At 40.9% G+C, this 14,581-nt stretch overlaps 1 protein-coding gene across 1 annotated transcript; it reads right to left on the reverse strand.

The window, feature by feature from the left end:
• Positions 1-210: 210 nt before the first annotated feature.
• On the reverse strand, positions 211-9,554 carry LOC129020430 (olfactory receptor 10H3). The gene is given in 3 exon segments (XM_063657382.1): positions 211-239; positions 242-1,174; positions 9,530-9,554. Coding segments are annotated over 3 exon segments (987 nt in total).
• Positions 9,555-14,581: the final 5,027 nt, after the last annotated feature.

A 14,581-nucleotide genomic window follows, 5' to 3' on the forward strand; every position in this document is an offset into this window, starting at 1 on the left:
TTTCTAGGCACAGATAATAGGATAAAGTTCATCACAATGGCTCATAAACAAGAGATTATAATCACTTGAGTCTAAGCAAAAAGGGATAAGAAACAATAGCTAGTATGTTCAAATACATATTTTCACATACCTGAACCCTTACAACAGTCCTATGTAGACAGACATTATCTTCAGCCCTTCTATTATATTTTATCACCACCAAATTGGCACTCAAGGGCTTAAAGGACATAATTTCCTGTAAAGTTTTTATTTATGGCATTCTTCAGCTCCTTGTTCCTTAGAGCGAAAATGATTGGGCTAAGGAAGGGGGTGAAGACAGTATAGATGGTAGCCATCAAGGCATCACTGTACATAGAATGGAGGCCCTTGGGCTTGAGGTAGATAAGGGAGGCAAAACTATAGTGCACGACCACCACAGTGAGGTGGGATACACCCGTGCAGAAAGTCTTGTGCCGGCCCTCAGCAGAAGGAATCCTCAAAATGGCAGCCACAATGAAGACATAGGAGAGGATGATGAGGAGTAAACAGCTTATCAGGGCTGTGACACACACCAGCATCAAACCCATGATGACAGATGATGTCTTGTTCCCACAGGCCAACTTCAAGAGGGGAAGCACACGACAGGCAAAATTATGGTGGATCACGTTAGACCCACAGAAACTGAGGTGAAAAACTATCATTGTCACCATCATCCCCATGACTGAGCCACCAGCCCAGGTCCAGGCCACAAGATGGGCACAGTCACAGGGGCTCATGAGCACGCTGTAACGCAGTGGGTGGCAGATGGCCACATAGTGATCATAGCCCATGACCATGAGAAGGAAGGAGTGAGTGAAGCCAAACGTGAAGGAGAAGAACATCTGACTGGCACAAGCCACAAAGGTGACGGAACGATGGGTGGAGAGCAGATCAGCCAGCATGCGAGGGGTGATGGCAACAGTGAACAGAATCTCAGAGATGGAGAGGGCACACAAGAAGAGGTACATGGGTGTGTGAAGTCTGTGTTCAATCCAGATTGTGGTTATGATGAGAAGGTTGCCAAGCAATGTGAACAGGAACATCAGGAGGTACAGCAAGAACAAGATGGGCAGGAGCTGCTGGGGGAAGTCTGAGAAGCCAAAGAGGATAAATTCAGATATGGTGCTGTAGTTCTGACCAGGCAAGGATACTGTATCTGGTGAGATCAGAAACAAAATTAAGTGACAGTGGTTAAAACATAGACTCTAGCACAGACCAAATGGCAACTCAACAGCTCTATGCTATTCAACAACTGGCAGAATTTTCTGGGTCTCACTTTCCTCATCTGTAAAATGGAGTAAATAATAGTTCTTAACATTTAGCAATGTGACAAAGATCAAATGAGATTAATATATTAGATGATTAAATCAGATTTTGGCTACTAATTGGGTTTCTATTAACACTGACTAATATAAAGAAAAGGTTTAGTACTTGGAGCCATTAGAGACAGGCATGGATGATCAGGGTCAGATTCTCTTGATAATGTGCCAGTTCTAGAAAACATATATTTTGATCCTGAGCTTTAAAATTTTTTTTCCCTGAGAGTCTTTGTCTTTTAGTTGCTTATTTAACTCATTTACATTTATTTTAATACTCATTTATTGATATTTATGCCATCCTATTTCAAATTGTACATTTACTATTCTAAAAAATCTGAATAGAAAATTTGAAAAGAAAAGGCTGGATACATACATGTCAGACAAATATGCACCAAATGAAAGCTGAGGTTGCAATCTTAATAATAATAAAAGGTGGAGTTTACGGAAACAATTATCACAATGTCTCTAATACCATATGCCACTCGAGTGAACCAGAGTTCCTTGAGACATGGCTGATCTGTTGCCTGGACATGGAAGAAAGCCTTGGACACCTTGTACCAGTGTGAAATGAAACTTTCACTAAGTAATGGGATAATATTAAAAGTCTGGAGGTACTAGATTGAAAAGATGCCCACTAGCCAAAAAGGATAATCATTGTACAGAAGATGGAGGAATAAGTTAATGACACCATGAGGAGGCTTTCAGAACAATTCAGAAGGTGGATAATTCCACAGAACAATTGGTCTGGTCTTATTGATAAAGGCTCATTCAAAGGATAAGAGAGATTCAAGGACATAACCACTGGATGCAACATAGGGGACTAGTTGAATATTGATCTACAAAACCAGCTGTAAGTATTTTAAGGCAATAGAGAACATTTTGATTGTAGTATGAATGAATCATTAGGTATGAGTAATATTAAGGCATTATTATGGATCTAATTACTAATTTTTTAAGAGACAGGTCTCACTCTGTTCCCCAGGTTAGAGTAGGATCATGACTCACTGCATCCTAGAACTCCTGGGCTCAGGCAATCCTCTGCCTTGGCCTCCTAAATAGCTGGGACTAGAGGTGTGTGCCACCTCACCTGTCTAATTAAAAAATTTTTAGAGACAGGGCCTCACATTGTTGCCCAAACTAGTCTCCAACTCCTGGCCTTGAGTGATCTTCCTATCTCAGCCTCCCAAAGTGCTGGGATTACAAGCATGAGCAACCATGCCCAGCTAATTATTTTTTTAAGTGCAATCTGGTTATTTTGGCTATGGAGAAAAATGTTTAGTTTCTTAATGCATGATAAAATTTTTAAATCACACACACTAAAGGATAGAGAATAATATTTATACCATTTAAAAGAACATTATAGCTGCCAGCATAAATATAATAAGTCTACATTACTATATATCCTGGAATATTAAGTAATAAATAACACAACTTCAGTGAGATAGATATAAATAACTAAATCAATGAGAGATAGATAAATATTATAGTTAGAAATTTTAATACAGTTTAGAAATGTAATTTATCAATTACTAATTACAATGCAAATAATAATATTCAGACATTAGCTATCATATATATTAGACTCTTCATGAAACAGATAATATTTTTTCAAGCACACAGATACTTTTACAAAAATTGACACTTCATTAAGATATAAAAAATTCTTTAATTCCAAAGTATAAATGTTGTATAGCTTATAATGCATTAATATTACAAATTAATAGAGAAGAAATAGCTTTTCAAATATCACATGTTTGGAAGCTAACTATATAATTGAATAATCTTCAGGTTCAGCAGTAAATTATAAATTTAAGAAATTTTTAGAATTAAATGATAATTCAAATATTGAGTGTTAACATTTTAACCTAAAATAGTACTTTGAGGGAAATATACAGCACTAAATAGATTTATCAAGAAGCTTCCTTAAGAAAATTTTATGCTTAATAAAACCAAAATCAAGCATTAGAAAATATTGAAAGGATAGAGGGAAACAAGGAGAAGGTGCCAATAACAAAACCCAAAATTAAAAATGGTAAATAATTATAGAGACAATTGATATTTTTAAATTAATAAAAGGTTTTAAAAAATAATAAATTTGCATTGTAGATGAAATGACCAAATACTTAGAAAAATATAAAATTCTAAAACTGATTCAAGAAAAATGGGGACCCTGTATGCTTAAATAAGCTTTGAAGAAACTGAAATGGTAGCCAAAGATGGTCTCTCTCTAAAATCTTTGCCCCAGTGAGTTTTATTAAGGTGTAGTGATTATTATTAAACTGTTAAGAAACAGTTTGTTAGTATCTTATACATGAGCTTCAAAATCATAGACAAGTGTTAGGAAATCTTACCAGCACATGTCATCAGGTTAATGCAATCTTGGTCTAAAATCAGGTAAGAATGTTTGCCGAAAAAAGAGACAATTACAGGCCTACTTCATCTATCCATGCAGATTTTAAATTCCAGAATGGAACCATAACCTAGTCAAATTTAATGGTGTATTAAAAATGGTTTACCATAATAAAGTGGCATTGGTTTATTTAGTAAATGACAAGGATGGCTAACATCAGAAAATCTATCATATAATTTATCACAGGAATTGATTTAAAAAATCATGATTATTTCAATCATAGATAAATACATTTTTCTTAAACTCTACTAGTATTTATGATTTTTAAAGAACACTTCACAACACAAAATTCAAGGAGACCTTCTTAGCTAGATACAGAATATATAACACAATATTAGCAAATACTACACTAAATGAAGAAACTTTTTGATGCATTATTTTAGGATCAAGAAAAAGCTGAAGATACTCACTAACTCTGCTGTTCTTTAACATGGAGCTGAATGTCCTGAGTGATGGTATAAGGCAAGAAAAAGAAATAAAATATCTAAGCACTGGAAGGGAAGAGATGAGATCATCTACCTAGGAAAGATAAAAGAATGATGACATCATTTATTAGAACAGTAACAGAACCCAGAGATTCAGAAGGCAAGGTCAGCTGGCAAAAATCCCGGTGATCCTCCTAGTGTCACACCAGCAACAAGCATTCAAGAAATAGAAGTTGAGTACAGAGAAAGAGAAGATTCCCAACAGCAACACAAACTATTAGGCTGGTGCAAAAATAGTTGCAGTCTTTGCAATTATCTTTACATTCAATAGAAGAAAGTGCAGGATAATAACTTTGTAATCTAGGCATGAGGAAAGACTTCCTAAGCAAAATTTCAAATGCACAAAATATAAAGAAAAATATAAAGAAACATGTCTCAAGATTCCTTTACACCTCGAAACTACTGACCACTCTAAAGGGCTTTTGTTTACATGGTTTAGAACTATCATTTTTTACCATATTGGAAATGAAAATTGAAAAATTATTTAAAATATTAACTATTAGTACATTTAAAAGAGCAATAATAAACCTATTGCTTGCTAATATTGACAGAGTAGGAGCATCACTATCTTGGACAAGCCCCTCATTCTAAAATTCACCTTAATAAAAAAACCATCTAAATCCAAAGGGTGTCAGGCTAATGGCTAAGGTCAGCATGACCATAAACCACAAATAACATCTCTAGCTGGAAATATTCCAAACTCCTCCCCAACCAGACATGCTAGCCCTGAGATAAGCCTCCTCCAGCTGAGAAGATGCCAGCCTCAAGATAACTCCCACCCGGCCAGAAAGATGTCAGCCCCAAGATAACCTCCCCTCTGCCCAGAGACATTCCAACCCTGCCATAAAACTTCTCCCCAACACAGAAACATTCCAAGCTTGTAATAAGCCCCTTACCCTAAAACCAGTATGTACTCTTAGTCTGTAAGAGAAAGTGCTCCTGACTGAAATCAGTCAGAAGCCCCTCTCAGGTTTTATCTAAAGTAAACCTGTTTTTAACTGCCAAGCCATGTTTCGTGTTTCTTTCCACTTTCTTTAACTTTTAGAAATGTAAGTAACATTTTCAGGCAAATAACCACATTAAGAAAAAAGCATTTTGTGAGAAGAGTAGCGTTTCTGACATTTTAGCAAAAACATCATATGTCCCGGCTTGGCGGGAAACAGCTTGATGCTCACATTTGCTTCTTCATTCAGTCTGTGGCAATATGGGCCGGGCATGGTGGCTCACGCCTGTAATCCCAGCACTTTGGGAGGCAGAGGTGGGGTGGATCACAAGGTCAGGAGATTGAGACCATCTTGGCTAACACGGTGAAACCCCATCTCTACTAAAAAAAAAAAAATACAAAAAATTAGCCAGGCATGGTGGTGGGCACCTGTGTGATGTCTTAGTTGAGGCATATGATGAAAATATATTCTCATGTATAATTAAAAAAATAAAGACTTTAGGGACCACCCTTCAGAGGTCCTCATATCATACTTTGAAAAATTCTACTATAAAATATCTGGAATTAACCCAAAACATCCCATACCTTCAAAGAGAAAAATTTTAAATCCATGCTAATAAACATGTAGAAGATTATCGGAACATATGGGGAGCAGTTTACAGTCTTGGGTGGGATGGCTTGATGTGCTAATGATGTCAATTCATACTCAAATTATAACCTCAATACAACTGTGTTTACAGTTCCAGTGAATCAACCATACATTTGATGAAACTATTTGAAAATTCCTTCAGAAAAATAAATGTCAGGCCAGTGCGGTGGCTCATGCCTGTAATCCCAGCACTTTGGAAGGTTGAGGAGGATGGACTGCTTGAGGCCAGGAGTTTGAGACCAGCCTGGCCAACATGATGAAACCCCTTCTTCACTGAAAATTAAAAAATTAGCCAGGCGTGGTGTTGGGCTCCTGTAATCCCAGCTACTCGGAGGCTGAGGCAGGAGAATCGCTAGAATCCTAGAGGTGGAGGTTGCAGTCAGTGGAGATGGCGCCACTGCACTCCAGCCTGGGTGACAGAGTAAGACTCTGTCTCAAATACACACATACATACATACATACATACATACATACATACATAAAAGTTAGCACAACCCATACTAATATTATAAAAATGGAATCAAGAGAAGAGCTGTTCTCTCCCACATGCTGAGACACACAATAGAGTCACAGTCATTTTTAAAATTATGAAAAGTGGAACAGACATAGATCTGAGTAAGTTGATTGGAAATCTCAGAAAATATCCCTGTGTGATTCAAAACCTAATATAGTACATGATAAATGTACTGGCACAAATCAAGAATAAAAGGTAGATTGTTCACTCATTGTAGTGAGAAAATTGCTCATTTTATGAAGCAAAGTAAATCTGAATTTCTGCCTAACAGCACATACAAAGGAGGAATCCAGCTGGATTCAAAAAATAAATACCAAATATCAAAGTATAAATTTAACAGACGAAAGTATAGGAGAATAACTTTGTGATCTAGGCTTGAGGAAAGACTTCCTAAACAACATTTCAAAAGCACAAATATTAAGGTGATTTTTAAAACATAAAAAAAAAATCAACATTGAGGATTTCCATTCAACAAAGGATTTCCGGGATGAAGTTAACAGGCAGATGGGAAATGGGGAAAAGATATTTGCATTGTCTAAAACCGACAGGAGCACATCCATGTAGTGTGGGGAATTTCTTAAAAATTGACAAGGGAATAATATCTAGAGCAAATAAGAAACCAGTTATATCAAGAAGTAGGTACCTTAATTCAAAAATGAGCAAAGGATGTGAGAAGATGATGCACAGGAGTTACTCAGGCAAATGAAAGGATGCTCGAAAAAAAAAAGGAAACAAAAAGGAAGAAAAGAAGAACAGAATGGAGGAAAGGGGAAAATGACAAACAGCAGTGGAATTTCACGGTATAGCCCTGCAATTCCCCAAATTATAAAATGTCCAGTGTTGGTTGGGCTATGAGGAGAAAGAAATACTTATGCACTATGGACTGGGCACGGTGGCTCACACCTGTAATCCCAGCACTTTGGGAGGCTGAGGCAGGAGGATCACTTGAGGCCAGGAGTTTGAGACCAGCCTGGCCAACAAGGCAAAACCCTGTCTCTATGAAAAATACAAAAATTAGCCAGGTATGGTGGTGCACATCTGTAATCCCAGCTACTCTGGAGGCTGAGGCATGAGAATTGCTTGAACCCAGGAGGTGGAGGCTGCAGTGAGTTGAGATCGCACCACAGCACTCCAGCCCACTGGTGACAGAGGGAGACTCTGTCTCAAATAATAATAATAAAAGAAATACTTATGCACTATTAGTGGGCATGTAGAATTGTGGAAATTAAAATTTTTAATGGGATTCATGCTCTGTGTACCAGCAAACTTGCTACTGTGCATCTATCTTGACTTCTGAAACCTGTTTATAGGGGGACATGTAAGAGAATGTTCCCTGCAGCAGTTATTTTAGTGGAGGTGTTGGTTAAGACTGCTTGTTCCTAATTGGAGAGAAGGCAGGTAAAAGGATATAGACGCAAACAACAGATATAGAGGCAAAAGGATATAGAGCTTTTGGCCGGAGTTAGATGCACACATAGTAATGTAAGTGAACCTTTAAAATAATATTGAGTGAATAAAACACAAAACAGGATGAACTCTCTAGCATAATTCCATGTGGTCACATTAAAAATATATGTGCATGAAACTATTCTGAATGATATAGTAATAATGAATCCATGTCATTTGTCAAAATCCATACACACAATCTGAAGAGTATAACATAATGTAAACTATGGAATTTAGTTAATAATAATGCATCAATATTGGTTCATCAATTGGAACATGCATACCACAGGAATGCAAGATGTCAACAAAAGGAAAGACTACTCTAGAACTTGGTTGATAATGTGTCAATATTGGTGTATCGATTGTAACACAGGTGCTGCAGGAATGCAAGATGTCAACAATAGGAGAGATGACCCCACATGCAGGGGCGAGGCGTATGTAAGAACTCTCTATACTTTCCGATCAGTATTTCTATAAACTTAAAACTTCTCTAATAAAATTAAGTCCATTAATTTACCATTTTAAAATAGTCACAGAAAAAATGTGTGCAGATAGAAAGCAGTGTGTATCTTACAAGAACATAAACAAATCAAAAAGTGCATATTAAGTATGTGAAAATGCCTGTCAAACAAAGAATGGAAACAATGAAAGAAAGGGGATTGACAAATGAAATAAGAAAAAGATCTTGCACAAACCAATGTCAATCAAAAGCCACAAACTGGAAATATCACGGACTCAAATTTCTGCACCTGAATTCTACCATAAAAGAAAACAAAAATATTTTTATGAATAATGTGAGCCACATTGCTACAAGAGTTTCTGAAATCCTTTGTTCTGGATGGACTCATCCATTATTACACCACCTAGTTGTCTCACTAGGACATTGTCCCCAAGTATCCACCCCCCACCCCCGCCACATAGGAGGAGTCAGCCTGGCGCTTGAAGAACACAGAATCACCTGGACAATGAGGAACTTTACTGGATGACATATCCCACATGAAAAGACCAAGCTTATGACATGGAAAGAAAGTCTTCTGACCACGCAGCCGCCCTACCCAGAAACCATACTCCAGCATCAGCCACCTTCCTTCCCCATCCCTCCCATTGCTGGGCGTCCTCTCTTCTACTAAGCACTTCTCCATCTGCTCCCCTCCTCTCCATCCCCTCTCCTGGGCTGCTGCCCCATCCTCCTCCTCATTTCCTCTCCTCTGCATGCACTCCACTCTGGCTTCCAGAGAGAATTTTCTGAAATGTTTACAAGTTGTGGAGGCATCAGACTCAGGGTGGAAACCCCAGCTCTCACTGTGTGTCTTTGGAGAAGCAATTTTGCAGCTCTAAGTCTCCTCTGCCCAAGAGAAAAACAGGAGTAACCAGAGAACTGTGACAGTCCACCTTGTAAAAGTCATTGTCATTGACTGATGATGATACTGGTCTTCAGAGCTTGGTTGTTTGTATCATTCTGTACCAGATGTCACTCACTGACCCTGTTCTAGACTCATGGTCTCCAACCCTAGCATGGACCTTAGTATTCCTGGCAATGACACAACACAGTGTCTGATCCAACCTTCCCCCTCTCCTCAAGCTCCTGCCTCACCCCTACATTCCACCATCCTGCCTCCTGCTTGCTGGAGCAGCCACAGCTCTCGAGGCTGGGGTCCCCATCTCCTCTGACAGGTGGACGGAATTCTGCCTACTCTGGTATCACTGTGGATGGCTCACACACAGGTGCAGAGCAAACATCTCACAGCACTGGAATGCATCCAGCTCCATCCTACCTTTTGCAACCAGGTTAGCAAGGACACAACAGTGGAGACAAAATACACCTAGAACAGAGTTTCTCAATCTCAACACTCCTGACATTTGGGACCGGATCATTCTTCGTAGTGGGAGCTGTCCTGTGCATTGTCTGACATTTAGCGGCATTCTTTACCTCAATCCCTTAGATGCTAGTAGGAAAATTCCCCCTCCCCACAAGTCCTGACAACCAGAGTATCTCTGGACATGACCAAATGTCTCCCGGGGGCCAAAATCACATTCAGTTGAGGACCATTGACCTATAAGCTGCAATGGGCACCTGGGCTGGCTGAACAGCCAGGCACTCTGTGTGGGAAAAAAACACCCCAAGTAGCCACTGAAATCTGAGATCTCTCTCTTTCCCCCGTCTCCCCAGTTCTGCACCCCAATTCCAGGCTGGGCAGCTCCATCCACAACTCTCTGACTCTGCCCTTGTACCCATATCCTCTTGGTCCCCCTCCACCTGGGGCTGCCTTCAATCAAGTGGCCACAAGTAAAATGCAGAAAAAGCACCCTTTTAAGGTGTTTTCAGGGGGTACCTGCAGGCAGATGTAGGAGCCAGACCAAGGCCTCCTTAAACTGGTGCTGTGAGCTTTATTCCTGCAGTGGCCTTCCCAGCAGGTCATTTCCATGCACCTCCCCAGGAAACCACCCTGGAAGGGTTATCCTCCGGGTCTGGAGAGACCAGGAGGAGCCTCAGGGGGCGTTCAGGAACCTGCAGCCTCCACCTCTTCCTCCAGCACACAAGGGCTCACTGCTACCTCTCTGCTCAGGGAGGCCTTAGCTCCTGCAAAGGTTGGGAAGATTCCAGTCTCAAAGGAGATAGGACTGGAGAGAATTCTGGTTAAAGATTAATAAGGGATGGACATACTGAGGCATAGCCGACATCCCCTCCCGTCATAGCTGGGAACTCAGTTTTTAAGATTTCTCTGGGGTTTCTCTGTTCAGGGGGGTGTCTGCTCAGTTGATTGGGGGTCTTAGGATTTTACTTTTATTTCTCTAAATCCAACAGACCCCGTGGTGCTCTGAGAGACTGGGAAATGAAGATGCTGTGTAAGAACTTGCAGGACTCAATAGGGGATTCACAGTGGAAATGTTTAATATAGTAGAGCAAGAAATCACCATCCTTCACTGAGACAATAAATCGTCACTCACTACTGAGCCCCAATAAGGACACAACCCAATATGTTCATCCTGGACTAGGTGTGTTCTCTTTAAAAATCCATAAAATTAGGTGCACAATCCAACTTCTTATCAAATACAAGTGGTATATACCAAGCTACCAAGCTCGGCTCAAGCCAGTCTTTTTTTTTTTTTTTTTTTTTTTTTTTTTTTTGAGGCAGAGTCTCACTCTGTAATCTAGGCTAGAGTGCCGCGGTGTGATCATAGCTCACTGCAGCCTCAACCTCCTGGGCTCAGGTGATCCTCCTGCCTCCGCCTCCCGAGTATCTGGGACTACACGCTGGTGCAAGCATGCCCAGCTAACTTATTTTACTTTTTGTAGAACTGAGGTCTCACTGTGTTGCCTAGGCTGTCCCCAGACTCCTGGACTCAAGTGATCCTCCTGCCTCAGCCTCCCAATGCGCTGGGATTACAGACATGAGCCCCTGAGCTCAGCCACTCAAGCCAGTCTGGTTTTTTTTTTTTCCTTTTTTCTCAGATGTAAGTATTGGGTTTATTGATTTTAAAACATCTGAAATTCTCTTTTGTTAAAAAATATATATATATTCAAGCCTGGCACAGTGGCTTACTTCTGTAATCTCAGCACTTTGGGAGGCCTAGGTGGGAGAATTGCCTGAGCCTAGGAATTTGGGATCAGCCTGGCCAACATAGTAAGACCCCATCTTAAAAAAAAATCTTGGCTGGGGCACAGTGGCTCATGCCTGTAATCCTAGCACTTTGAGAGGCCGAGGCGGGTGGCTCACATGAGGGCAGGAGTCAAAGACCAGCCTGGCCAACATGGCGAAACCCGGTCTCTACTAAAAATACAAAAATTAGCTGGTGTGGTGGCGGGTGCCTGTAATCCCAGCAACTCATGAGGCTGAGGCACGAGAATTGCTTGAACCTGGGAGGCAGAGGTTGCAGTGAGCCAAGACTGTGTCACTGCACTGCAGCCTGGGTAACAGAGTGAGATTCTGTCTCAAAAAAAATGTTTATTCAGATATAATTCACAGCCAAAAATTCATCCATGTAAAGGTTGTAATTCAATGCTTTTTCATATAGTCACAGAATTGTGCAGCCATAATTCATTTTAGAACATTTTCATTATCTGTAAAATAAACGCCATGCCCATTAACAGTCACTCCCCAATGCCTGCTTCCCCCCAGACCTGACAACCACGGATCTGCTTTCTCTTTCTGTCTTTATGGATTTGCCTGTTATGAAAATTTTATATAAATGGAATCATACATTATATGGCCTTTTGTGACTGGCTTCTTTCACTTAGCATATGTTTTCAAAGTTCATCTATGTTACAGCATTAATATCTATGTTACAGTATCAGTACTGCATTCCTTTTTACAGCCAAACGATATTCCATTGGATAGATGTACCATATTTTGTTTATCCATCCATCCATTGTTAGACATTTGGGTTGCTTCTACTTTTTAGCTATTATGAAGAGTTCTGCTATGAACATTGATGTATAACGTAAAAGGAAAATAAAATCTCAGACCCTAATTCACTCTCCCAAAAAGAAAAAAATTAAGCTGAAAGCTGAGTCTTGCGAGAACCTGTCAGAAAGCTTTAGTAGACATTGATAAGCTGATTCTAACATTTATATGAAAATGCAAACGATGTAGAATAGAAAAAGTTAATTATATAAAGGAGGACAAAGTTGGAATACTTATACTGTCTGGCTTCAAGACTTCTGTAAGAGTGAAATCAGCAAGATGGTGGGATAGGAGGTCCCCCCAATTGGATCCCCCTACAACAACAACAATTTCACAGCCATCCATGGGAAAAAGTGCCTTTCTGAGTGTGTTGGGATTCAGGTAGGCATTTGTGGAACCCAAAGGAACCCAAGACCTAGAAGGGTTGTTCTGAGAAGGCAGACCCACACCCAGGTGGCAGATCTGCTGATCTGGTCCCAGCTCCCTATTCTGGTAGAGGCCCTATTCCATAAAGGGCTTAGGACTGGAGACAGCAACCATCCAGGGACTTCTTGGCTTCGGCTTCTGGGGCTGCAGGGAGCTCTGGCTCAGATGCATCCCATACACTCCCGGAGCACAGAGTCCAAGAAGTGGGAGCTTTGCAGGGTCCCACAGAGTGGAGACCTGGGAGAATTACTGGTTGTACACATGGAGGAAAAAACAAACCACACAAGTGAAATATATAAACATATAAATAGTTATATGTACATAAACATTTACATATCATTATTATTTTTGATGGAGTTTCACTCTTGTTGCCCAGGCAGGAGTTCAATGGTGTGATCTTGGCTCACTGCAACCTCCTGGGTTCAAGTGATTCTCCTGTCTCAGCCTCCCGAGTAGCTGGGATTGCAGGCGTCCACCACCACGCCCAGCTAATTTTTGTATTTTTAGTAGAACGGGGTTTCCCCACGTTGGCTAGGCTGTTCTTGAACTCCTGACCTCAGGTGATAATCACCGGCCTCGGCCTCTCAAAGTGCTGGGATTACAGGCATGAGCCACTGTGCCCAGCCCTAAACATTTATGTTCTAAGCTTAAAAATTATTCATGCTAGAGTTTATTTATACAAATATGACAGATAGAGGCATATGCATCTATGCACTGTCCACCTCATTTCTGTGAATATCTTGCAGACATACCTGCTATTCTTTACCTCACTCTCTTAGCCTCATATCTCACCTCCCTTGACATGTGTACACATAGAGGAAGATGCATTTTAAATGATCTCCCTTTCTTGTTGATTTAGAACAGGTTGAGTTTGAGGCTTATTTCCATAGAGTATGTACCCTCTAATATTCTGTAAAGCAAGGGCCCCCAACCTCTGGACAGCAGACTGGTACTGGTCTGTGGCCTGTTAGGGACTGTACCACACAGTGAGAGGTGAGCAGTGGATGAGTGAGCAAGACTTCATCGGTATTTACAGTTGCTCACCATCACTCGCATTACTGCCTGAGCTCCGCCTCCTGTCAGATCAGTAGCAGCATTAGATTCTCATAGGAGTGCAAACCCTACTGTGAACTGCACATGCAGGGAATCTAGACTGTGTGCACCTTATGAAAATCTAATGCCTGATGATCTGTCACTGTCTCCCATTACCCCACGTGGGATCATCTAGTTGCAGGAAAACAAGCACAGGGCTCCCACTGATTCTACATGATGATGAGTTGTATAATTACCTCATTACATATTACAATGTAATAATAATAGAAACAAAGTGCACAATAAATGTGATGTGCCTGAATCATCCTGAAACCATCTTTGCCTCTCCTCTCCCTGCTGCAGCTTGTGGAAAAATTGTCTTCCATGAAACTGGTCCCTGGTGCCAAAAAGGTTGGGGACCACTGCTGTAAAGGCACAGGCTGTGTGTGTGTGTGTGTTTGTGTGTGTGTGTGTGTGTGTGTGTGTGTGTGTGTATGTGTGCTGAGGTCTCCATGCTGGGGGGCATTTAAGCAGAGACTCTCATGGATGCAGTAGCTGGGCTGTGCAGAGCTCATGTCTTCTTCGGATGGAAGGCTGGGCTCCATGGATTGTTCAGCTCCCAGTACCAGAACAGCTGACGTCTCCCCCGCAAGAATCCACCTGTGAGTCTGCCTTAACACCTAACAGGTGTTCAAATTTTCTGTTGCTACTTCACCACAGATAACTCTTCTGGATTCAGGCCAAGGCTCCTGTGTCTAGGAGGTTGCTCCCCTAGTCATAATCTACACCTAAAGAGAGCAGGTGGTGAGGACAGGCTGGACCTTTAGGGCCCTTCTCCAGTACAGCGCAAGGCCATGTCTCTGCCCCCTGCGGGATCCAGGTCAGACCCTATATCCAGCTTACCCAGCAACCGCAGTAACAGCAGGAGCAGTG

This window comes from Pongo pygmaeus, chromosome 20 (assembly GCF_028885625.2).
Source record: "Pongo pygmaeus isolate AG05252 chromosome 20, NHGRI_mPonPyg2-v2.0_pri, whole genome shotgun sequence".
In the NCBI taxonomy this organism is placed as follows: domain Eukaryota; kingdom Metazoa; phylum Chordata; class Mammalia; order Primates; family Hominidae; genus Pongo; species Pongo pygmaeus.